Source organism: Rhinatrema bivittatum, chromosome 2 (genome assembly GCF_901001135.1).
Source record: "Rhinatrema bivittatum chromosome 2, aRhiBiv1.1, whole genome shotgun sequence".
Taxonomy (NCBI): Eukaryota; Metazoa; Chordata; class Amphibia; order Gymnophiona; family Rhinatrematidae; genus Rhinatrema; species Rhinatrema bivittatum.
The window spans coordinates 108,845,947-108,869,941 of record NC_042616.1 but is presented as its reverse complement, the minus strand read 5'-3'; the positions used below and the strand labels follow the sequence as shown (position 1 = coordinate 108,869,941).

The window sequence follows — 23,995 nt, the reverse complement described above, 5'->3', positions numbered from 1 at the left end:
CTTCTAGAGGGAGGCCTAAAGGAGGGGGTACTGTTAAGGCTGCCAGCCGCAGCGGTCCACGACCGGGGCAGGTCACCTACCCGCGGCGTCGGGTTCTTCCGGGGATGCCCACAGGAGCCAGCAGCCGCCGGTGAAAGTCTCTTCACGGCTGTGCCGCGTCCAAGATGGCTGCCATCCTGATGACTCCGCCCTCGCCGGGCCTTCTTGAGCCGCGCGCTCAGCTGAAGATAGGATTTAAAGGGGCCACGACAGGAAGTGTCGTGGCTCCCTCACGAGACTCCTCCTTCAGGTTTAGGTATTTAAGGCAAGGTCTGCTCCTCAGACCTTGCCTTGGTATTGAGGCTTGTGCCTGGTTTCCTGTTCTCGGTCTCGCTTGGTTCTTTGTCCTGCTTCTGCTCCTCCTTCCTTGCTGGATTGACTCTTTGGCTCCTGACCTTCGGACTGGCTGTGGTGAGTGCTTGGCATTCACTTCGGATTGGCTTTGTACCCTTCTCCTGTGTTGTTCCTGGACTGGCTTTGGACTTCTCTCCCATCTGTTCCTGGACTGGCTTTGGACCGCTCTCTGGACTTCGACCCCTGGACCGGCTTTGGATTCTCCTTCGACTTCTACTCCCGGACTACCTACGACCAGCTGGAGGTTCCAGCCATCTGGAATCCATGACCTGCAGGAGGTGCCTGCGTCCAGACCTTCATTAGTCTTCAGGGAGTTCCGTAAGTCCCAGCGGCCGGATCCCTACAGGCTCCTCCTGGGGGGGATCACGAGCTTCCAGGGTGAAGTCTTCTTTCAACACTCATCTCACCGAGCCTTGCCCTCCAACGGTAGAGACCTAATGGGTTCTTTGTCCGTTTGGGTAGCACCAACTCTACCTCGGAACAGGGGTCCACTTTCTGAATTCGTAACAGAATACCAAGGCAATGGACCCGGCAGAGGCTTCTGCTCATCAGGCTATTCCTGGACTAGCCCAAAAGGTCATGGAGCAGCAACGTATCCTTGAATCTATGGCATCTTCCCTGGAATGACTCAACGCCCAGCTGGATTCTATGGCCGCAGCTCAGGCTGTTTCTGCAGCTGTACCTGTACTACCAGGGATTCAGAGCAACACTCGGGCCATGATTCCGTTACCTATTCCTCCACCTTATGCGGGCGAGCCCAGGTTATGCCAAGGATTCCTTGATGAATGCAGTATGCATTTCCACCTTCAAGCTTCGTTGTTTCCGGACGACCTTACAAAAACCACCTATATCCTGTCTCTTTTAGAAGGCAAAGCCCTGGCCTGGGCTTCTCTTTTCTGGCGACGGTCCGACCCAGTCTTACAAGACCTTCCTAAGTTTTGGACTTATTTCAAACAGTATTTGACGATCCAGGGAAACAAGTGATTGCTGGTTCCAAGCTTCTGCAACTTCGACAAGGCAATCAGCTGTTGGCTGACTAAGAAGAACATAAGAACATAAGAAAATGCCATACTGGGTCAGACCAAGGGTCCATCAAGCCCAGCATCCTGTTTCCAACAGTGGCCAATCCAGGCCATAAGAACCTGGCAAGTACCCAAAAACTAAGTCTATTCCATGTAACCATTGCTAATGGCAGTGGCTATTCTCTAAGTGAACTTAATAGCAGGTAATGGACTTCTCCTCCAAGAACTTATCCAATCCTTTTTTAAACACAGCTATATTAACTGCACTAACCACATCCTCTGGCAACAAATTCCAGAGTCTAATTGTGCGTTGAGTAAAAAAGAACTTTCTCCGATTAGTTTTAAATGTGCCCCATGCTAACTTCATGGAGTGCCCCCTAGTCTTTCTATTATCCGAAAGAGTAAATAACCGATTCACATCTACCCATTCTAGACTTCTCATGATTTTAAACACCTCTATCATATCCCCCCTCAGTCGTCTCTTCTCCAAGCTGAAAAGTCCTAACCTCTTTAGTCTTTCCTCATAGGAGAGTTGTTCCATTCCCCTTATCATTTTGGTAGCCCTATTGAATTTAGAACTCTTGCATCCGAACTCCACTGGGAGGAGAATTGTCTTCGGTCTATATATTTGGAGGGTCTGTCATCTTGAATAAAGGATGAAATGGCAGCCCGGGAGTTACCATCCTCATTGGACTCTATCGTGGACTTAGTGACTCATATTGATCGCCGGCTACAGGAAAGAGCACGAGAAGGATCAAGCACGAGAAGGCATTTGGCATCTACTCCTGTCCCTCGAACTGCATCTTCCACAGAAGGGACTATGGAGGAACCCATACAATTGAGCCGGGGCTCCCTCTCTCCAGAAGAGAGGCAAAGATGGCGCAAGGCAGGCCTATGCCTATATTGTGGAGGAGCGGGCCATCTCATCGCTCGATGCCCTACTCGTCCGGGAAACTCCCAAGCCTAGGCTCCATCGGGGGAGTAACCCTAGGCATCACTTCCCCAGCTCCCCCACTAACCCTGCATGTCACCCTGTGTTCTGGAGATCACCCATTTTCTCTGCGGGCTTTAGTCTATTCTGGAGCCTGAGGAAACTTCATCCTGCAAGATGTAGTGGAACAACTGCACATTCCCATTCATCTGTGTCCTAAGCCATTAGTCATATCTTCCATTCACGGAGATCCCCTGCTGGGGAGAATAAATCATACAGTTCCTATGGAATGCCACATAGCACCAGACCACACCGAAAATATCTCCTTCTATGTTATCCAAAGAGCCATTCAACCTATCGTTCTTGGTATTCTGTGGTTGCAACAGCATAAACCCCAGTTTGACTGGACATCTTTAAAACTTCTTCACTGGGCCCAACATGCTTCGAGACCTGCATTAAAGGATCCAATTCTTCCGGTAGTTTCCTTTGCACCTCTTGCCTTGAGGGACTGCCATCACAGTACAGTCAGTTTGCAGATGTGTTTTCAAAAAAAGCTGCTGACACTTTACCTCCACACCGAGAATTTGACTGTAGCATCAATCTAACCCCTGGAGCTATTCCACCCCATGGTAGGGTCTATCCTCTATCGACATTAGAGACCCGTAGTATGTCTGAATATGTCCAAGACAATTTACAGAAAGGATTCATTAGACACTCAACTTCTCCAGCTGGGACTGGCTTCTTGTTTGTCGGGAAGAAAGACAGGACCCTGTGTCCGTGTATTGACTTCCGTGGACTGAATGCCCTTACTATCAAGGACTGATGCCCCTTACCATTGATAGCTGAACTTTTTGACCATTTACAGGGGGCCAAAGTGTTCTCGAAATTGGATCTGTGAGGCACCTATAATCTCATCAGAATTCAAGAGGGAGATGTGTGGAAGATGGCTTTCAACACCAGAGATGGACATTACGAGTACCTTGTTATGCCTTTTGGCTTGACTAATGCTCCGGCAGTGTTTCAGCACTTCATTAATGAAATATTCTGAGACTTGCTTTATGTTTGCGTGATAGTCTACCTGGATTACATTCTGATTTTTTCTGATAACCTACAAGCACATCGACAACATGTTATTCTAGTTTTACAACGTCTAAGAGAGAATCATCTTTATGCTAAAATTGAAAAATGTATCTTCGAACAAGAGTCTCTTCCATTTCTGGGATATATCATCTCCAAACAGGGTTTTCAATGGATCCCTCCAAATTAAAATGCATTCAAGAATGGCCTCAACCTAATGGATTACATGCTCTTCAGCGATTCCTGGGTTTTGCCAACTACTATCGTAGTTTCATTCAGAATTTCTCAAAATTAGCAGCACCCCTCACGGCTCTTACTCAAATAGGGGCAAACATTAAGTCTTGGCCTGTAGAAGCTGAAGAGGCATTCCAAGCACTTAAGGACTCGTTCCTTAAAAAGCCTTGCCTTCGGCATCCGGATCCAAGACACCCATTTGTAGTCCAGGTAAACGCATCAGCCGAAGGAGTAGGAGCTGTCTTAAGCCAGAATGACACCACAGGAACGGCCCATCCTTGTTCTTATTTTTCCAGGAAGTTTTCATCGGCAGAAAGTAATTATGCTATCGGCGACAAAGGACTACTTGCTATAAAATTAGCATTTGAAGAATGGCATCAATGGCTGGAAGGCGCTCAACATCGTATTACAGTCTACATGGACCATAAAAAACTTGTGTACCTCCAGCAAGCCCAGCACTTGAACCCACGGCAAGCTCAGTGGGCGATGTTTTTTACGCGCTTTAACTTTGAATTGCGATATCGACTAGCCAAAAAGAATATTAAGGCAGATGCTTTATCTAGGTCCTTTTTTACAGAGGATATTGAGGAACCTATTCAACACATTATAGACCCAGCATGTTTCACCCTTTCTGCAACATTTACAGTTCCAGCTGGTAAAACCGTAGTTCCTAAAAGGCTGTGTAATAAGGTACTGGCTTGGGGGCACCCGGGAAGAGCTCAGACACAAGCACTCCTTCAACAATACTATTGGTGGCCTGAGATGCGCAAGGATATTCGAGCTTATGTGGACTCTTGCCCAACTTGTGCACAACACATGGAAAAACCTGTGGACTTTTACAGCCATTACCCATTCACAAGAAACCATGGACACACATTTCCACTGATTTTATTGTGGATCTTCCACCTTCAGAGGGTAACACCGTGATATGGGTAGTAGTGGATCGTTTTTCGAAAATGGCCCACTTTGTCCCGCTACCCTCCCTCCCGTCTGCTCCTTGCTTAGCTCAATTATTCATGCTCCATATCTTTCGCCTCCATGGCCTTCCCCAACACATCGCATCAGATCGAGGACCTCAGTTTACAGCTCGTTACTGGCTTAATCTTTGCAAAAGGTTTAGCATTTCTCTGAACTACACGACTGCGTTTCTTCCACAAGCAAACGGTCAGGCAGAACGTACCAATCACACCTTGAAACAATTTCTTCGTCTGTACATCAATTCCCGTCAAGATGATTTGGCGACACTCCTATCATGGGCTGAGTTCTCCCATAATTCTCATGCTTGTACCTCCACGGGGGCATCCCCATTCCAGATTGTGTTTGGATGGCAACCCAGGCCTCCATTGCCATTGCCTTTGGCAGTACCTTTACCTACAGCTCAACTCACGGCGGTACAGTTGCGGCAGCTCTGGATTCAGACCCAACACATGCTCCGAAAAGCGGCCAATGCTACCAAGACGTTTGCCGACAAGCATCGGTGACCTGCCCCACGATTCCATCTGGGAGAGAGACTGTGGCTGAGTACCCGGCACATCCACCTGAGAGTTCCATCCATGCGATTGGCTCCTCATTATATTGGGCCTTTTCCGGTGCTTCAACAATTAGGGCCTGTGACCTATCAACTTCGTCTGCCAGCAACATTACGAATTCATAATTCCTTTCACATGTCACTGATGAAGCCATTGGTCCTCACTTGGCCTCTTGCAAGGTTCCTGAAGCCTCTCAGCATAGGGCTGAAGAGGAGAAAATTTATCAGGTACATGAGGTACTGGATGTCCGACGCCGTGGCAAAACATGGGAATACCTCATAGCCTGGGAGGGATTCGGACCGGAGGAGAATTCCTGGGAACCTGCTAAGAACATCCTGGATAAGAACCTCCTCCACAATTTTCATCTGGATCACCCAGGGAAGTCCAAGCCTTCTAGAGGGAGGCCTAAAGGAGGGGGTACTGTTACGGCTGCCAGCCGCAGCGGTCCACGACCGGGGCAGGTCACCTACCCGCAGCGTCAGGTTCTTCCGGGGACGCCCACAGGAGCCAGCAGCCGCCGCTGAAAGTCTCTTCGCTGCTGTGCCGCGTCCAAGATGGCCGCCATCCTGATGACTCCGCCCCCGCCGGGCCTTCTAGAGCCGTGCGCGCGGCTGAAGATAGGATTTAAAGGGGCCATGACAGGAAGTGTCGTGGCTCCCTCATGAGACTCCTCCTTCAGGTTTAGGTATTTAAGGCAAGGTCTGCTCCTCAGACCTTGCCTTGGTATTGAGGCTTGTGCCTGGTTTCCTGTTCCCGGTCTCGCTTGGTTCTTCGTCCCGCTTCTGCTCCTCCTTCCTCACTGGATTGACTCTTTGGCTCCTGCCCTTGGACCGGCTGTGGTGAATGCTTGGCATTGACTTCGGATTGGCTTTGTACCCTTCTCCTGTGTTGTTCCTGGACTGGCTTCAGACCTCTCTCCCGTCTGTTCCTGGAATGGCTTTGGACCGCTCTCTGGACTTTGACCCCTGGACCGGCTTTGGATTCTCCTTCGACTTCTACTCCCGGACTACTTATGACCAGCTGGAGGCGCCAGCTGTCTGGAATCCATGACCTGCAGGAGGCGCCTGTGTCCAGACCTTCAGTAGTCTTCAGGGAGTTCTGTAAGTCCCAGTGGCCAGATCCCTACAGGCTCCTCCTGGGGGGATCACGAGCTTCCAGGGTGAAGTCTTCTTTCAACACTCATCTCACCAAGCCTTGCCCTCCAACGGTAGAGACCTAACGGGTTCTCTGTCCGTTTGGGTAGCACCAACTCTACCTCGGAACAGGGGTCCACCTTCTGAATTCGTAACACTTCCTATATATTCCAGACTTCAATCTCATAGCCATATAGAATTAGTTGAATGAGGCTATCAAATAATTTTATAGTGTGAAATTGTCCAGCTTTTTTAAATTTGCAGAAGACCCTTTGGACTTAACACTTTTATTTTTATAACCAATTTTAAAGCAGGATCCATGCTATAGAGGCGGATGTGATGAAGAAATGTCATTTTGACTCCCCCCCCCCCCCCACACCACATCTGTCTAGCCACTGATTTTCTGTGACCTTAAGCATTAGTACAAGAAGGATTAAGGGGGGGGATGCTGGAGAGGCACACAAATGCATTGGTGTGCCACTAGGTGCGAGCCATATGGGGCCGCAAGTGGTGGCAAAGAGGAGTGGAGATTTGGTGGGCCGCGAGCAGTGCCCAACTTGCTCATGACCCAGAAAACCACACAGTCGACGGGTGTGATCGAGAATGAGTTAGGAGTCGGGGCCGAGACCAGGGGGTGGCAGCGTGACCCGGGGGGGGGGCGCAAGGGAGAAGGCTCGCCTAGGGCGCCAAATCCCCTTGCACCGGCCCTGGAAGCACTGAACCACAATCAGGTAACTCACTCAGTTGCTGTACTTCTTCTGGGCTCTATGGCATTTCTTTCAGGGGTCTCAGCAGCCCTTCTCTCTTCAGGTCATGCCTTAGAGTTCCTCCATGAGCTCTTGTGTAACACAGTCTTTTGCACTGCATTCTTAGTGGTCTCCTCAGGCCATTGCCACAACTCACTGGACATCTCTGAGACACCTTTCTTAGGGGTCTCTGCAGCCCCTCTCTCTAGGCTTTCCATGGCACCTGTTTCTCAGCTCCTGGCAGTGTCTCCAACTGTACCAGTGCCCCTCAGTTCTGGGCTCTATGGCATTTCTTTCAGGGGTCTCAGCAGCCCTTCTCTCTTCAGGTCATGCCTTAGAGTTCCTCCATGAGCTCTTGTGTAACACAGTCTTTTGCACTGCATTCTTAGTGGTCTCCTCAGGCCATTGCCACAACTCACTGGACATCTCTGAGACACCTTTCTTAGGGGTCTCTGCAGCCCCTCTCTCTAGGCTTTCCATGGCACCTGTTTCTCAGCTCCTGGCAGTGTCTCCAACTGTACCAGTGCCCCTCAGTTCTTCAAGAGCTCATTGCTACATCTCGTTTAGCACTTGGTCCATCTCTGCAGCAATGTCTGTAGCCATTCTCTCTGTGCATCTATGCCATCTGGGAGTGGGTATCCTGGCCCCACTAATCTGACTGGCTTTTCCCTCTGCCACATCTCCAGTCTCAGGTTCTCCCTTTCATCCAGTTCTTGAGACTGGGGGAACTCCTACTGCACAGAAGTACATGGCTACATTCTTCTTATAAGCTCTTTGGCTTCTCTTTTTTCTTTCACCTATACTGCAGTACATCCACTGGATCCAGACCAGGTTTTTTGTAATACTGTCTAGGCATCTGGCAACTTCCCTCTCTTACAGGGACCACCCCTTTTTTCTGCACTTGCTAGCAGTTTGACTTTCAGCCTGGGCTACACCCTGATCCAGCCACAGTGCACAACTGTTTTTTCTCTTCTTTCTTTTTTTTTTTTTTTAAGGAAGTAAAATTAAAGAAAAACCCTTTGCCTCTCCAGCACTAACTTACTGTGTAACATCCCTAACTTCAGATGCAGTTTGTCTCCTTAGTCTGCAAAAAAAACCCCTAAACCTGCCTCTCTCCAAGCCCCACAGACCATGCTCTGTTTAGAGACAGTTTCAGATTTATTTTTCCTTCTTCTGCTCTTCTTTGAGCCAGCAAACCTTAACCTTTTCAATGCTCTTCAATGCTAGGTGCACTGCCTTCTTGTCCCAGCCCCTTTCCTAGACAGGGTTACATAAAATTTTCCTCTTTATTTCTGAGTGCTCCCTGAGCCACACAAGCTTTGGCTGCTTACTTCTTGAGCAGCACTTTCCTTCCCAGCTCTTGGCAGACCAGACAGCAAACTTCCATTCACAGTCCTCCCTTGGAGACTTGTGGGTTTTTTTCCTGTATCAACCTTAGAAAAAAAAATAATCCCTGACCTGACACAATATGTGAGGGTGACCAAGGAAATCACCCAGATTGGGGCAGAAAACTACACTGACTCCTGCCTTTTCAAATGCAATTTTCACGTTTTATTCTCATACACAGTACGTTCACAAAATAGTAGACTTCCTTACCTCAGGACAATATACTTACAATCTTCAGAGAAGCCCTGGAGCTCCTTGCCCCTGCAGACTCAGAGGCCTCCTGAAACCCCCTGGGCTCACACTTTTAACCTGCCCAAGTTGGTTCCACCCTCAGTCTCCCTGCCCAGCTGGGTCCCACAAAGCCTCTGTGGGATTTAAGGTGGACCAGGCATCTAGCCTGGTCCTGCAGATGCAAAAAGGAGGAAAACAGAGTCACATCATCACAATACCTTAAAGAGAATTTGGCTAACGTTTTGCATTGACCACATCAATACTCTTACTTTTAAGTGCATACATTAACCAGTCTGTTAATGGTTTCCTCATTGGCATATCATGAATTGGCTATTAACACACACACATTAAACATTGTGTTGAATGATGTTAATGCAGATTAGTACATTGGCTCCTGTGGGCCTGCTGCTTCTGTTTTGTACTTTTTAATGCCCTGCATTTCACCTTATTCTCAATTTCTTAATTGGAATCACATATGGAATTAACCTGGATGTAGTTACAGCATTCCAAAATACAGCAACATTGATGCGAAATAAAGCTGCCAGCAGCCACCAGGCTTGGTTGACCTATGGCCATCTCTATAGTATAGTGCTAGTTGACCAGCGCAAAAAAAAAAAATCCTGAAACCATATATGGATTGGGAGAGAAAAGAAAAAAAATGGTTTCTTTTTCTGCATGTCATAGCAGGCTTCTTTTAGGGGAAAAGAAGAAAAAAAATAAAGAAATTACCACCCCTTGACAAAGGCTCATCATTCTGAAATGCTCGGTTTTATTTGATAAAGAAAGCAAATGCTCTGGAAAAATGTGCCTCCTTGTTATTCAGACACCAATAGATTTTCTGTGCATGCACAATTAAAGCATAATTAACAGCTAAATGCCTACATTTTCTGTGCACCAAAATTACTGGAAACAATGGAGAATAACTGTCACCAGCTCCATTTATTGCATTGCAATGCCAAAGTCCCTCTCTCAGGAAAGCATCACATTATCATCACGAATAAGACGAAGATGATATTTAAACACTATTTTCCCATTTTCTTTTGATAGATCCCGACGGGGTCTATGCATTAAGTATTTTCCCCATAGACATAAAATGTGGGGGGAGGGGGGAAACCCTTTAGTGCATCTGGCCCTAACTGTCAACAACAACTTTCCCTGCAATCTGCTCTGGTAACGGTGCAGCACCAATGTGTCCATCTTCCTCGGCTAGGAAGAGGGGATTTTTCTGCATCTCATTCAAATTGGTTTATTTGTGCAACTGACAATCATTTTAATGTTAAAAGCAAACAGGTTATGTTTTAGAATTTTAAAAAAAAAAAAAACAGGGGAAAAAAGTGTTCCAAACTAGCAATTTCATACTGTGATAAAAGCTGAGAAATTATTATCTGTTATCTTCCGGAACTGATCTTCACTGCTGTTAAGTGGAATGACAGGAAAAAGTAAAGTTGCCAGAACATTTCTATGGCTGCTCCTGGTCAGATTCAGATTCAGAAAGCCCAACAACTGAAGAGTACAATCAAGTATATGGATCAGAAATTGATTTCAAGCCCCCCTGTTTAAACTATAAAGTTGGGAGATGGTTTCATGCAGGGGCAGACTGATAAAATATTCAGTGCAAATCGACAGGATACTCTGCCAGGTTCTTGCTAACAGCTGGGCAACATCGGAAAAAAAACAAAACAAAAAAAACTCTACAACAAATTTCACTTCAAGAATTTTACAAAACAATGCCTATAAACATCATCCTAAGGCAAAGAGATGCTTCTCTCCTCGTTTGTTTTTAAAGTTTCCCTTCAAAGAAATAACAGAGTGAAGCCCTTTACTGTCGTACCCTGCAGGTGAACAAGACCAAAAGCACTGCAAGCAACCTAAACTGCAGCAGAACACTTAGAAAGAGGAGCCAGGTGCTAAGATCCAGACACCATTCTGACAGACAAGAACAGACCTCAGGCTCTTATGCTCCAGGGCTTCCAGATATACTCAAGTTTGTTGAGAAAACGTTTCAAAGAGCCTCTCTTACCATCCTGAAAATACTGACCATACAAAATGTTTATTAAAAGTACACAGATCACCCATCCACTGGGGCCGGTCGGACCTGAGCAGTCTGCGGAACTGGTGCCCACAAGCTCGGGGAAGGAGGGAGGCTGGCTAGTGCCACAGCCGTGGCCTCTGACTACTAACGGGCAGTGCTGAAGATGTATCTCAAAGGGAGTGCCCTCCCAGTCCTTCGGCCAAGCGGGTCAAGGAGAAAGAAGCAGCGCACTCATCTCCTGCCTACCAGAACGGATGAGGAAAAGGAGGGACCAGAGGGGGAGAAAGGACATATGATAGCGCCAATGGTGTGAAGTGGGGTGGGAAACATTGCACCAGGTGTGTGAAATGGGGAATTGAGAAGACTACTTATGCTGGTGAGTGTGGGGGGGGGGGGGGGGGGGAGCGCGTACAGGGAAGGGAAGATGATTATGCCAGTAGGGGATTAAGGGGAGAGGAGAAGGGAAGGTTATTATGCCTAAGCAAGAGGAAGGAGAGAGGGAGAAAAGGTGATGGTGTGCCACAATGACGTGAGCCCAGGACCTTGTGTGACACAGCATAAGAAAGATGGAACCACTGCTGTAGCACATGTGCATACTCTCAGACTTCACACGCCACTTCAGCATCAGACTGCGAGCAGAGATTGCAGCTCAGTAGTAGTAAACCCCCCTGAGTTTCCAATAAATTCTAGTCTCTCTTGAGCAGCAACAAGCCTTACCCAGGAAAAAGAAGCACTGCAAATATTATACCGGGCCCTAGAACACTAGTACACCTCCTATTGTAAAAAACAAAACAGAACAAACTGGACTGCTATAGATACAGAAACTAATCATTAGTGAACCCCTCACATTGGTCACCCATGCAGAAGATGGACAGACTCTCACCAAATACAGAATAAGGAACCACAAATTAGAAATAAAAAACTGAATTGGAAACCACTGGAAACCAGACTCTGCAGTGCAACACTGGAAAAAGAAAAGCATTACCATTCTTCAACATTGCTGCCTCCTACTCCTACTTCTTTCCAGATGTTGCTGATCCTAGGCCTGGATTAGAGTCAAAGGTGCTTTCTCCTCTCACCCTAGAAGCCCCTGACCCTTGGCTCTGCACCTCCCTGACTGCCTCCTCACCACATCTGCTACACACCATCCTCTGACACCCAGCCCTCTGCCCACAACCAGCTGCCTACCAATCTCATAATACCACCCCTCTGCCCACAATCCTCAGCATACCATCTCTCTGAGCCCCACTCTCTGCCAACCACCCTCCTGAGCCCCCTTTCCTCCCCCTCTTCCCACCATCTGCCTGAGCCCCCTTTCCTCCCACCCATTCTCACATCCTACTGAGCCTCTTCTTCTTCTCAACTTCTGCACAGTATCCCCCCTGCTCCTCAACCTCTTCCCAGCATTCTCCCTCTCTTATCCCCCTTCTGCCTGTCATTCCCTCTCTCTCCCCCTGCTTTCTTGCCAAGCAGAATGAACATCCCCATTTCCCTTTCCCCTCCTGGATCCAGAGTGCAGTTCCTCCCTCCTCCTTACAGTTCTCTCTCTCTCTTTCAGACTGACCAGTCCAGTGTAGATATGATGGGAGCTGGAAACAGCAGCAGAAGGAGATGGCTGCTGCACTCTCTCCTTTGGGTAGGACATATTGGCAAAAGGAAGCAGTCATTTTCTTTCAGGTCATCCCAGAAAATGAAGGAAGAGACAGCAGCAGCAGTGGCTCCACACAAACTTAGCTGCCACTGCATGCACCTCTCTCCTGATTCTTTTTCTGTTTCTGTGCACAAATTGACGTGGAAGCCACCAGGGCTAATCAGAGGTGGAGTCCCTTCCCTTTCACGGCTTATCCAGACATTAGAGTGCCCATTTACTAGGGATATGCATTTGTTCGAAACAAATGGGAAAATTCAGTGAATGAGACCATTTGTTTCAATTCACCCCCCCAAAACAAATAGATACTGTTGACAAATTTAAACAAAAAAATGTCATCTTGTTTGTTTATTTCCCATTCAAATCTATAGCCTATTGAAAAGTGCCACAGTAAGACTGGTAACTACAGCAACTGACCAATGACTGTGTGAGTTAGCGGCCAGGCTGGAGCTGAAATGAGAAAAGTAGGCAAGTAGACAGGACAAAGGATCAATCAAGGTGAAGCATTTTTTTTTTTCTAACCAGCCTATAGCTGGTATATGGATCAAGTGATGCTGATGTCTTCCCACTGTCTTTTCCGAAGTTCTCTTAGAGTCAAATAAAAGGTTCTTAAAAGGAGGAGAGAGAGGAATTTTGGCACTGGAAAAGGGCTTTTTGTTATCTTCACTGCTGCATCACTGTGAATGACAGAAATAAGTGTGCTGTGTTCGGCGGTCCACAGGCTAATCCTGTGAACTGCTGTCCTCACCTCTGGATCCTGGCTGGCCACGCCGCTCCCTGACACAGAAAAATGCTGCCAGCTCACCTTGCAGCAGGATGCCGCTCTCCAGCGGGGTGAGACTCTGCCAGCACACCACACCACATGGCAGGACACCGCTGACTTCAATGTGCCATGCTGCTCCTTAGGCATGCACTTGCGTCACATCCCAGCATTTAAAGGTACTATGGCGGGGAAGTCCCCATGGCCTCTAGAGATGACATCAGCAGCAGCATTACCCTATATAAGAGGAGCTCCCCAGAAGCAACTCGCCTCGGCAACAGGTTCAGTTGCTGATGTAGTACGTGTTGTTTCCCAGGCCTGATCCAGTCTTCATCTTCAGCCTGTTCCAGTATTTGTCTGCCCGACCTGCTCCTGCCTTTCCTGTCTGCCTGCCCTATCCGTTCCTCTCTCTCGGATGGATACCTGGTTTGTCCTTTGCCTGGACCCCTGGATATGCCTGACCGCTGCTGGCCTCTGGCCCTTGCACGGACCCCGACACGTCTACTTGCCACTTGCCTACGACCTTCGCCTGGCCTTGGACCACATCTTCAGTCGTCAGCAGAAACCCTCACCTAAGACCTGCCAGCTCCTGCACCCAAAGGCTCAAATGGAGGGGAACGTGGGCTGGTAAAGTTGAAGGTCCTGTCCGGACTCTGCTTTGACTGGGTCCACCTGCTGACAGCGAGAACCTGCAGGGCTCCTCCCTGCAGGTAGAACCAATCTCATCTCAGTCCAAGGGTCCATGGACACAACAAGTGCTGCTGCATTTTATCTATTCGCTGGCGCAGGAAAATTGCAGTGCTAATGACAAAACCAAACAGCAGTGATAGTAATTTTTTTGTCTCTGACTGCACAGTGTGCACTGCTTAATTTGGCAAAGCAGTGAAGAAGTAGCAGCCTAATGGTTAAAGCAGGAGGCTATGCACCAGAGAAATCAGGGTTCAAATTTAACTCCTATTTCTTGTAACTTTGGGCAAGTTACTTCACCTTTCATTGTCTCTGATACAAACAGATTGTATAGAACCTGAATGTAATCTGCTTTGAAGCACCTGAAAGGCAGAATATGAAGGAAAATAAACACTGTCTTACCTGTATCTTTTCTGTCACAGATTTTGTCTATGTAAAAAGAGTTAATTTGCAATGCACATAAATACACTGTGTGTGCGTGTGTATATGTGTGCATGTGTGTGTAAAAGAGAGACATTTTTGCACACATTGTGAGGAATAGCCCTCCCCACTAGCCAGACAGAAACTGAGTTTGTGCTACTAGCAAGCTGCCAACTTGGTCAGGGTTAGGACCCGGGTGCCTCCTAGCTCAGGGTATGCATGGCACCATTTTCCAAAATGGTGCTGACCAGGCCTTGCCCCTGTCATGTGACAGAGGCAAAATCCAGGGACCGGACCTTGGCCATGTGAACTGGGTCCTGTCCCTGGACTTTGCCCCTATCATATGACAGGGGCAAGGCCTGGTCAACACCATTTTGGAAAAGGGTGCCCGGGTCCTAACCCTGACCACTAATGAAGATTTTAAGGTAATGGGGGGAGGTGTGAGTGGGGGGGGGGGGGTGTCTGGGCGAGTCCAGGGTGGGGGGGCACTAGGTCACCAAATTTATACTTGATGAGTTGGGGGGAGAGAGCGTGGAGGGGATACTGGCATATTATTTATACGGAAAGAGTGGGGCTGGAACATGGGGGCTCTTCTTTGGGGGGTGTTGACTCAATAAAAGGGGATTGGCTGGGGGATCATCATCATGCACCAAAGTTCATCTAATTTTTAACTTTTATTTTGCAGGGCCAACTCAAATGGCAGCCCTGGGATGGGGGTAGGTTCTAGTAAGACCCCCCCCCTACTCTGTTTTCTATCTTTTAACCAGTTTGTAATCCACGAAAGGACATCGACTCCTATCCCATAACTTTTTAGTTTTCTTAGAAGCCTCTCATGAGGAACCTTGTCAAATGCCTTCTGAAAACCCAAATACGCTGCATCTGCCAGTTCACCTTTATCCATATGGTTATTAACCCCTTCAAAAAAATGAAGCAGATTTGTGAGACAAGACGTCCCTTAGGTAAATCCATGTTAACTGTGTCCCATTAAGCCATGTCTTTCTATATGCTCTGTGATTTTGATCTTTAGAATAGTTTCCACTATTTTCCCAGCACTGAAGTCAGGCTCACTGGTTTATAGTTTCCTGGATCACCCCTGGAGCCCTTTTTAAATATTTGGGTTACTTTGTCTACCTTCCAGTCTTCAGGTACAATGGATAATTTTAATGATAGGTTACAAATTTTTACTAATAGATCTGAAATTTCATTTTTGAGTTCCTTCAGTACCCTAGGATGCATACTATCCAGTCCAGGTGATTTGCTACTCTTTTGTTTGTCAATCTGGCCTACTACAGCTTCCAGGTTCACCATGATTTGGTTCAGTTCATCTGACTCATTACCCTTGAAAACCATTTCTGGAATCAGTATCTTCCCAACATCCTCATTAGTAAACACAAAAGTAAAGAATTAATTTAGTATTTCCGCAATGGCCTTATCTTCCCTAAGAGCCTCTTTAACCCCTCAGTCATCTAACAGTCTAATTGACTCCCTCACAGGTTTCCTGAATTGGATATATTTAAAAAAGGATATGGGACATTAGTACCAATGATCTGGAAATGGGTGGAAAGCTCTAGCTTTCTGTCTAAATTTATGTAAAAGATGGTAACTGATCATCTTAATGATTTTGGTTCTAAATCCAATACTTTTCACCCATGCCAATCTGAGCCTGGAGAGGGTTATAGCATTGAAACTGCATTTGCTGCATCTGTAAAAGACATTTGATTGAGAGCAGAGGGTGGGAAGGAGTCATTAACAGTTTTTATGGACACGAGTGTCGCAGTTGATTCCATTAATCATCAACTGTTTATTGATCATGTAACTGAGATACATAAATGTCAGTGATACTGCACGGACGTGGTTTAGATCCTCCTTGATAGATCAATTCTTCCAGATTTATTTTATACATATTTGGACACAGTTCGGTAGCAAATTTAGCTTGATGAACATATCTGGCTAACTTTGGAGGTATATTCAATAGTGCAGTCACACTATTGAATAGCCAGCTATCTTAAAATGTAGGCAGCTAACTATAGGACAGATCTTTGGCCCAACTAGACTTAGCTGGCTAAGTTACCTGGCCAACTCTGAATATCAGAGTTAGCAGGCTAATTTAGCCTAACTCATCTCCTCTCAGTTACACCCTAAGAACACCCCTAATTTAGCCAGAGAAGTGCCCAAATATTAATTTAGCCGCCTAACTTCTGAGTTAGCTGGCTAAATGCTTTTGAATATGGACCTCTTGAGGTCTATATTCAGACACAGTCCAGAGAGCAAAATTAGCCAGACAAACTTATCTAACTAACTTTGGAGGTATATTCAGTTGTACAGACACACTATTAAATCTAGTTGGCTATCTTAAAGTTAGCCGGCTAACTTTAAGACAGCTCTTTGACCCACCCAGACTTAGCCAGCTAAGTCATCCAGCAAACTCTGAATATCTAAATTTGCCCGGCTAACTCAGCTCTTCCCAGTTATGCTCCCAGAATACCCCTAACATCATGGTAAACTCTAGCCACCTAACTTTCGGGCTGATACTGTAAAAATGCGGGAGAGCGGGCGAGCGTCCGCTCTCCCAGCACGTGCCCAGGCCATGCTCCTGTGTGCGCGATTCAGTATTTTAATTTATTAAAATTAGGCCCAGCGGTAAAAAGAGGCGCTAGGGACACTTAATATCGCCATGATATTAAGTTGGAGGGTGTACAGTTTTTACTGCTTTTCTGTGCACTTTCCCAGTGCCCGGAGAAATTAGCGCCTAGCTTTGGGTAGGCGCTTGTTTCTGAAAGCAAAATGTGAGGCTTGGCTGCACATTTTGCTTTCTGAATCACGCAGGAATACCTAATAGGGCCATCAACATGCATTTGCATGTTGTGGGCGCTATTAGGTTCGGGGGGGGGGGGTTGGACGCGCGTTTCGGACGCGCTATTACCCCTTACTGAATAAGGGGTAAAGCTAGCGCATCAAAAACGCGCGTCCAAGTGCCGGCTAACAGTGCATTCCGTCGGAGCGCACTGTACTGTATCGGCCTGAAAATTAGCCGGTTAGAATTTAGCCAAATATGTTCCCAAATATTAATTTAGCTGGCTAATTTTTGAGTTTACCGGCTAAATGCTTTTGAATATGGACTTACTTCTATGGGTCTACATAGACTACTGTCCTCATCTAATTCAGATTACAACATTGTATTATACATAACATAATAAATTAATTATACAAAATGCATAATATAACAATACCACTAAGCATACAAATAACATCTAAAACTATGAAAACCAATACCAGTCTCTCATCCCTATCACCACCATACCAGATTGATTGAGATTCTCAGTTATCAGATTCTATGCCACTTTCCTGTGGACAAATTTTGTGGGATTCCCACTGCAAGCTAATGACAATGGACTAGCAGAATATTAAGCAGAATTACATTTACTGTAAAGTGTACAGCTAGAGGATAAACTGCTTCAGTCTAAAATACTCAAAGGGGCTGATTTTAAAAGCCCTACGTGCGCTGGGTCTATTTGATAAAGGCCCGGTGACGTGCGTAAAGCCCCAGGACGAGCCTAAGTCCCGGGGCTTTATAAAAGGGGTGGTCCTGGGGCAGGGCGGGGTGGTCTGGGGGTGGGATGGGGCGGGGCCAGAGGCCTCTGGCACAGCGGCCATTTGCCGCTGTGTCGGAGGATTGCATGCCGGCATGCTGCTTGTGCGCAACTTGCGCCTGCCTGCAGGCAGGCACAAAATGCAAAATAAAAATTTTGGGGGGGTTTAGGATAGGGCTAGGGGAGGGGATAGGTTAGTGGAAGGGATGGAAAGGTCAGATTAGGGGCAACGGGTGAAGCCTGCAGGTGTCAGCTTGCAGGGTGCGCGATTGTGCACTCCTTGCGCGCGCTGACCTCCAGTTTTATAACATGCATGCATATGCGTGCGCATGTTATAAAATCGGGCGCCCATGTGTGCGCGTCGGGTAGTGCGCGCACATGGTTGCGAGTGCGCTTCTTTTAAAATCTACCCCAAAGTGTTCATTTGTACATTGTGGCTTTTAAAAATAAAAAAGTAGAACAAAAACATTTTATTAAGTACATTCTGTTTAGGACTTCCAGCGTAGGAACATTTATAAGGACTGTGTACCCATCAAATATGTCTCCAGCAGCTCGTGAACATCCGAGCTTTGTGTATCAGCACTATGGGAAATGATTATTTCCTCAGCTAGGCAGCAAGCGCACACCTGCAATGTAGTTATTGATTGAACCAGTAAACTTTGTCACAAGCTTTTTATCTAAAAATTAGTGATCTAGTCAGCAACAAATTCAGAATTGTGCTAAGCAGTGCAAAGAGTCTCAAAGGCAATTTAATCAGCTCAAGCACACCACTGAGATCAACTCAATTGCCACGAATGTGTGGGCTGCCAGAAATTTAATAAAAGAGCAGTGCTAACCTCTGAGGTGATTTATAAAGGCTGTTCTTGAGGCTTTTTAGTTTATTATTTGTTTTCTTTCCTCTTCTACAGGTTTGGACCCGAGGCAAGCTCAGGTTATTGCACTGTCTTCAGGTACCAAGTGCATAAACGGAGAGTATCTTAATGATCAAGGATTTGTGGTCAATGACTGCCATGCAGAAATTGTGGCAAGGAGAGCATTTGTTCATTTCCTTTACTCACAGCTGGAGCTCCATCTCAGGTAAATTGAATTCTTTTGGTGCCTATGAAATGTTATATGGTTTGCGGTAGAACAAATCTATCCTGAAAAATATGTCTGAAGCGTGAGATTCTTTACGACACTGTTTTATCAGTCTTTGGCAACTAAGCAGCCAAACTGAGAGACAAGTAAGAAGTTGCTACATTGTCTGATCTTCTGCTTTTCAGTTTATATCTATGGGTATTACTTGGGTTTTTTCTGTATAATTCTAATGAGGAACCTAGTAAAATATTACTTTTCTTTACTCTTGCTTTACTGGGGCTTATTTGATTGATGGAAGACACTTTACAGAAATGAGTTTTCTATCATGTTCATGGTCCAGCTTAGTCATAAAAGTAGAATCAGACTACACTCACCAATACCTGCATTCACATCAAGGAAGTAGTGGTGAAAGAGATCATTAGCACTCAACACAAATAGTCTAACACCTACAAATTCTTTCTTTTTTAAGTGATTTTATTGAGCCAAGTTGACAAACACTGAATGCAACTTCCCAGCGGAAATTGTGGAGGCAAAAATGATGTCAAAATTCAATTTAAAGCAGAATTAAAAACTTGGTTATTTAATGCAGCATACAGTGAAAATTAAGTGCAGGCCGCTTTTATTAATTCGCAAGAAAGGCTACAATGTATATAGTTTTATTGTTCTTATAATATAGTTCTTATCAGTCTTATAGTTTTTATTCATATTTTATATTTTAACAGCTATGAGTTTTGTAATTTCCCTCTTTTAGAATATAGCTGTTTTATCTTTTATGATCGAATTGTAATTTCCTTACTGTTTTATTTATTTATATTGTAAACCGCTGTGAAGGCTTGCTGAGACAATGGTATATAAATGATAATAAACCTTAAACCTTAAGTAAACATGAGACAAGCATAGAGGATCCTTGGTCATGGGGATGCAGACATATAGCCAAAACCAAAGTGGTGGGTTCATCCAGTATTGCAGTTGGATGAAAAAGGCTAACTAGAGACCCTGAATTAATTATCTGCCATCATGATCTCTGTTTCTCACTTCCTTCATTTATCCATAAATCAAGTAGCACATGTGTAGTGTAAGTGAAAGATTCTCCTCTGTCCCCCTTGCGCTTCTCATATACGCATGCACACACACACACACATACACATACACATACACACATATACACACACACACATACACACACTCAAACACACACACATATACACACACACACACATACACACATACACACACATACACATACACACACACACACACATACACACACATATCACTGTGCCCCAACTATACTCTAACTTTGCACCACCTTTAAGATTGAGCTAGTAATTTACTGAATTTGAGGTTCTTTTGTGTCTGCCAGTTTTCCATTCTCAGTTTCAAAAGTCTACAAAGCATTCTTTTCTTGTATTAATGCTTTTTCAGAAATTGAATATTGCATTACACCTTTTCGGAAAAGAACGATTTTGTATATGAAAGAGTAGTAGTTATCCAAACAGATTATTTAAATGAGCTTCTGAGACTCTGTTATGATATTCAGGGAAAACATAAAGAACTAATGGTAGGACAAGGTGATAAAGATGGTGTTTTCATTGTTTGTAACATAGACATTAAGATAACATATAATAAAATAAAATAAATGTAAACACCTGCAATACCTGAATGTAATCCACTTTGAGGTGTCACAAAAAGCAGAGCATAAAAATAATTTTAAACAATAGTATGGTATCTCAAAGAGAAATGGATTGGTCAAGCAACTGGGACCTTGATTAGATGTTAGCATAGATCAGTGTGACCTGACTCAGATATTATTTAGTATGTGTTTTCCAAGGCAGATCTGACATGGCTCAGATAGGCATATGAATTTTCTAAGCCAGCAAAAATGTAAGTGGTTCACCTTAACTCATATGGTTTTGTTTCCAGGGGATTTAGTGCTTAGAAAATGTGAAAAGTACCAATTGACATTACTGGAAAATAAAGTCCTCTATTTATTCTCAGAGCCAGAACAGCACAAGCAGCAGCAGCAGTGCCGCCTACCAATGTGCCTCGACCCTGCTTTGGAGGGATCATTTCTGAGAGTGCAATCACTGACACTCTGTGTGCATGTGCATGTTTTGTACTAATTAGTGCTAAACTGTGATTGTGGAACATTAGGAACTGGACCAAGACCACCATTTCATTTTATATATAGCACCATTATAAGCTTCTGTCTACCTGAGCCACATTGAGCCAGTGATCCAGGAAAACAAAGACTCGATAATCCTATGTCAATTCCTTTGAGCCAACCATTCCCCAAAAACTAGTCAGGCTGTAACATAAGCTAACTGGCATTTTTGAGGTTTGTTGGTTTATATTTTCTAAACTCATGAAGCAAGGAATACGGGTGGGAAGATTTCTGTTGATTAAATGAGCTCTTTTATCTAATCTATCATTTTAAGAGCAGTCATAAGTAAAATAAGTGGTGTGGGAAACACCTTTATCCCAAATCAATGAACTTATTTATTTGATTTATATTCCACCTTTATTTTCCGCAGGCCTGCGATACTTTAGAAAATGAGGCCCTAAGTCAAAGCAGCTCAGACTTGATCCAAGCTATACAGAGAGAGTCAGAGTGGTTTAGAAAGAAAGGTCCCTAATTATCCCCCTCACACGTCAGTCTGGATCAACTCTATGTAATCAAACACAGACTTCAAAACCCTAGAAACATTGTTATTCTTTGCTCTCCTATGATCTACTTTAAATTGTATTCAACTGTTATTGGAGCTTCTTGTAACTCAGAACTGTGCTCAAGTGAAAACCACTTCAATAAACCTACTTATTGTAAATTAGATAGAACCCAAATGCAATATATGAGGATCTGTTATCACTGAAGAAAAATGTGGAGGTTTAATCTTCTTTTATCAGCATATTCTCCATGTATTGTTATAGTGTTTAATAATTAGTCATAAAGAATCACCTTTAAAGCAGGAGCAGGTGCCCTCCAGCACTTAATCTGGTTTTCCTTGCCTAGGGTTTTGTTGATATTATCACCATTTGATCTGACCTTCTTTTAACATCGTTTCATGCCTGCAAAACAATGACCATGCCTATGGCAATCCTTTCCATGGGAATGTAACAAACATATTCAAACCTCTTTGTGATTCTAGCAAACATCAAGAAGACTGGGAGCCATCCATCTTTGTTCGATTAAAAGACGGGGGCTACAAGCTGAAAGAGAACATCCTGTTCCATCTGTATGTGAGCACATCACCTTGCGGGGATGCACGCCTTAACTCTCCCTACGAGATCACCACTGACTGTAAGAGACAATTCCCTTCTCAAAAAGAAACATCCATCTCTTTATGCTGTTACTGGATGCTCCACTGCAGTTGAAAGGAAAGATGATTGCTGTTATCGGTCTTTCTATTATGTGTATTGGGATCTAAAGTATGTGAATGAAATCTATATCTGGGCAAGCCCAGCTAGGGACTTCTGTGCCCACTCTAGGGCTCAGCAGCTGTAAGAAACCCTGCAGGCCTGAACAAGTAAATACATTTAAACATTTAATTTAAAGGCAGGGGAGGTCTCAGCATGCAATGTATCCTCACAGCATTGTCCCTTCAGTATGAGGATGGATGTGGATGGATAACAAAAGAATAGTTAGAGAATCCTGGTTTCAGGTCTGATGATTTTTTTTTTTTAATTCAGATAAACCATAAGTAGAATAGAAGTGGAAAAAAAAAGTTGCAAAATTGTTGTGAAATAGGCTACTTATAATGTGACCTCAAACTAGCATGTCATTCTGAGGAAGTAGGATTCTAGTGTTAGGAAATTATAATGATCCTTTCCGACCACCAACATACACCTCACCCAGCATCACCTCACTAAAGGGCATTCTTGTGAAAATCCAGACAACATGTAGAATATTTTAATGTAAATCCTAGTAATATTTGAACCTTAAAATATATTAAAGGAGAACGTTACAAGAGGAAGGGAAGAAAAGATTTCTTCCAGAGATTAGAAATTGCATGGGTCTGTAAGCAAAGAGATCCAAAGAAACTGGGGCAGCTAATTAAAAAATAGCAGTTCAAAGAAATCAACAGTAAAATGTATGATTAACACAGGGTGGGCATTACTCCTTTCCTGATGACATTTTAAAGCTACATACAGTTTAGTGATACAGTTTTTCTTTTACTGGCAAGTAGTTAAGACGCATCAGAAAAGAGTTTCCAGCCTACTATATAGACTACTAGCAGGTGACAAAAATGTATGTATCTGATAAGCCATTTTTAAAGTCTCTATTTGTGACATTCATTCAATACAAGTTTATAAAGGATCTGTTAAGTACTTTTAATCAAAGCAAACATAGGGAGGATAACTTTCATGCCAGCACGCTGGCACACATGTATGCACATGCTCTGGCTCGCGCTAATGGACGCAGCCATTTTATAGCATATGCACGTCTATGCGCCCATGATAAAATAGGCTATACACGTGTACATGTGTGTGCAATTTTATATGGACATGCTCATCTGCGTGCAAATGCCGCCTCTACCGTGTAAGTAGGGCAATTTTGGTAGAAACGTGCGCCAATGCAATAACCAGTTTCCCCAGTCCGTTCCCAGTTCTCCCAGTTAAAGGATAGGACTTCCTAATCCCCCTAGTTAATAAGCCTCTTTTTTACCCTTTTAACTCAGCCCTTAAAACCTTGCTAACTATCCTTGTTTCTTTTATTAGTCTAGGCCATCCATAGCAGAAGCAAAGTTATGTGGATAGGGACCCCGGTGCGCGCTGGTGTGTGCATAAATATTTTGATGGTTTCATTCATATTTCCTGGAACGCCCGTGCACGTACCAGGAGATATGCATGTACTCACATGCTTTTTAAAATACGCAAGGCATACAATGAAAAACGTGTATCTGCGGGTATCTCCCAGCTTCAGTGCGGGTAGGGCTTTTAAAATTCTCCTTTAAGGAATAGATTTTCAAAAGAGCCTTGCCAGCTACATTTGGAAGTTAGCCAGCTGGAATCACTTGTAAAAGTTTTCCTTGCAGAGTTGCTAAATATAGCAATTTATCTAGACCAGGGGTGGCCATCTTTGGTCCTTGAGATCCACAAAC

The 23,995-nt window shown here is 44.8% G+C and overlaps 1 protein-coding gene across 1 annotated transcript in view; it reads left to right on the top strand.

The window, feature by feature from the left end:
- Positions 1-23,995, top strand: part of ADARB2 (adenosine deaminase RNA specific B2 (inactive)) — a 1,217,300-nt gene that overhangs the window by 1,030,198 nt on the left and 163,107 nt on the right. Inside the window, exons 5-6 of the mRNA XM_029588545.1 lie at positions 18,728-18,896; positions 22,043-22,194. Of these exons, the coding sequence (XP_029444405.1) occupies positions 18,728-18,896; positions 22,043-22,194 (321 nt within the window). The remainder of the gene's footprint in view (positions 1-18,727; positions 18,897-22,042; positions 22,195-23,995) is intronic.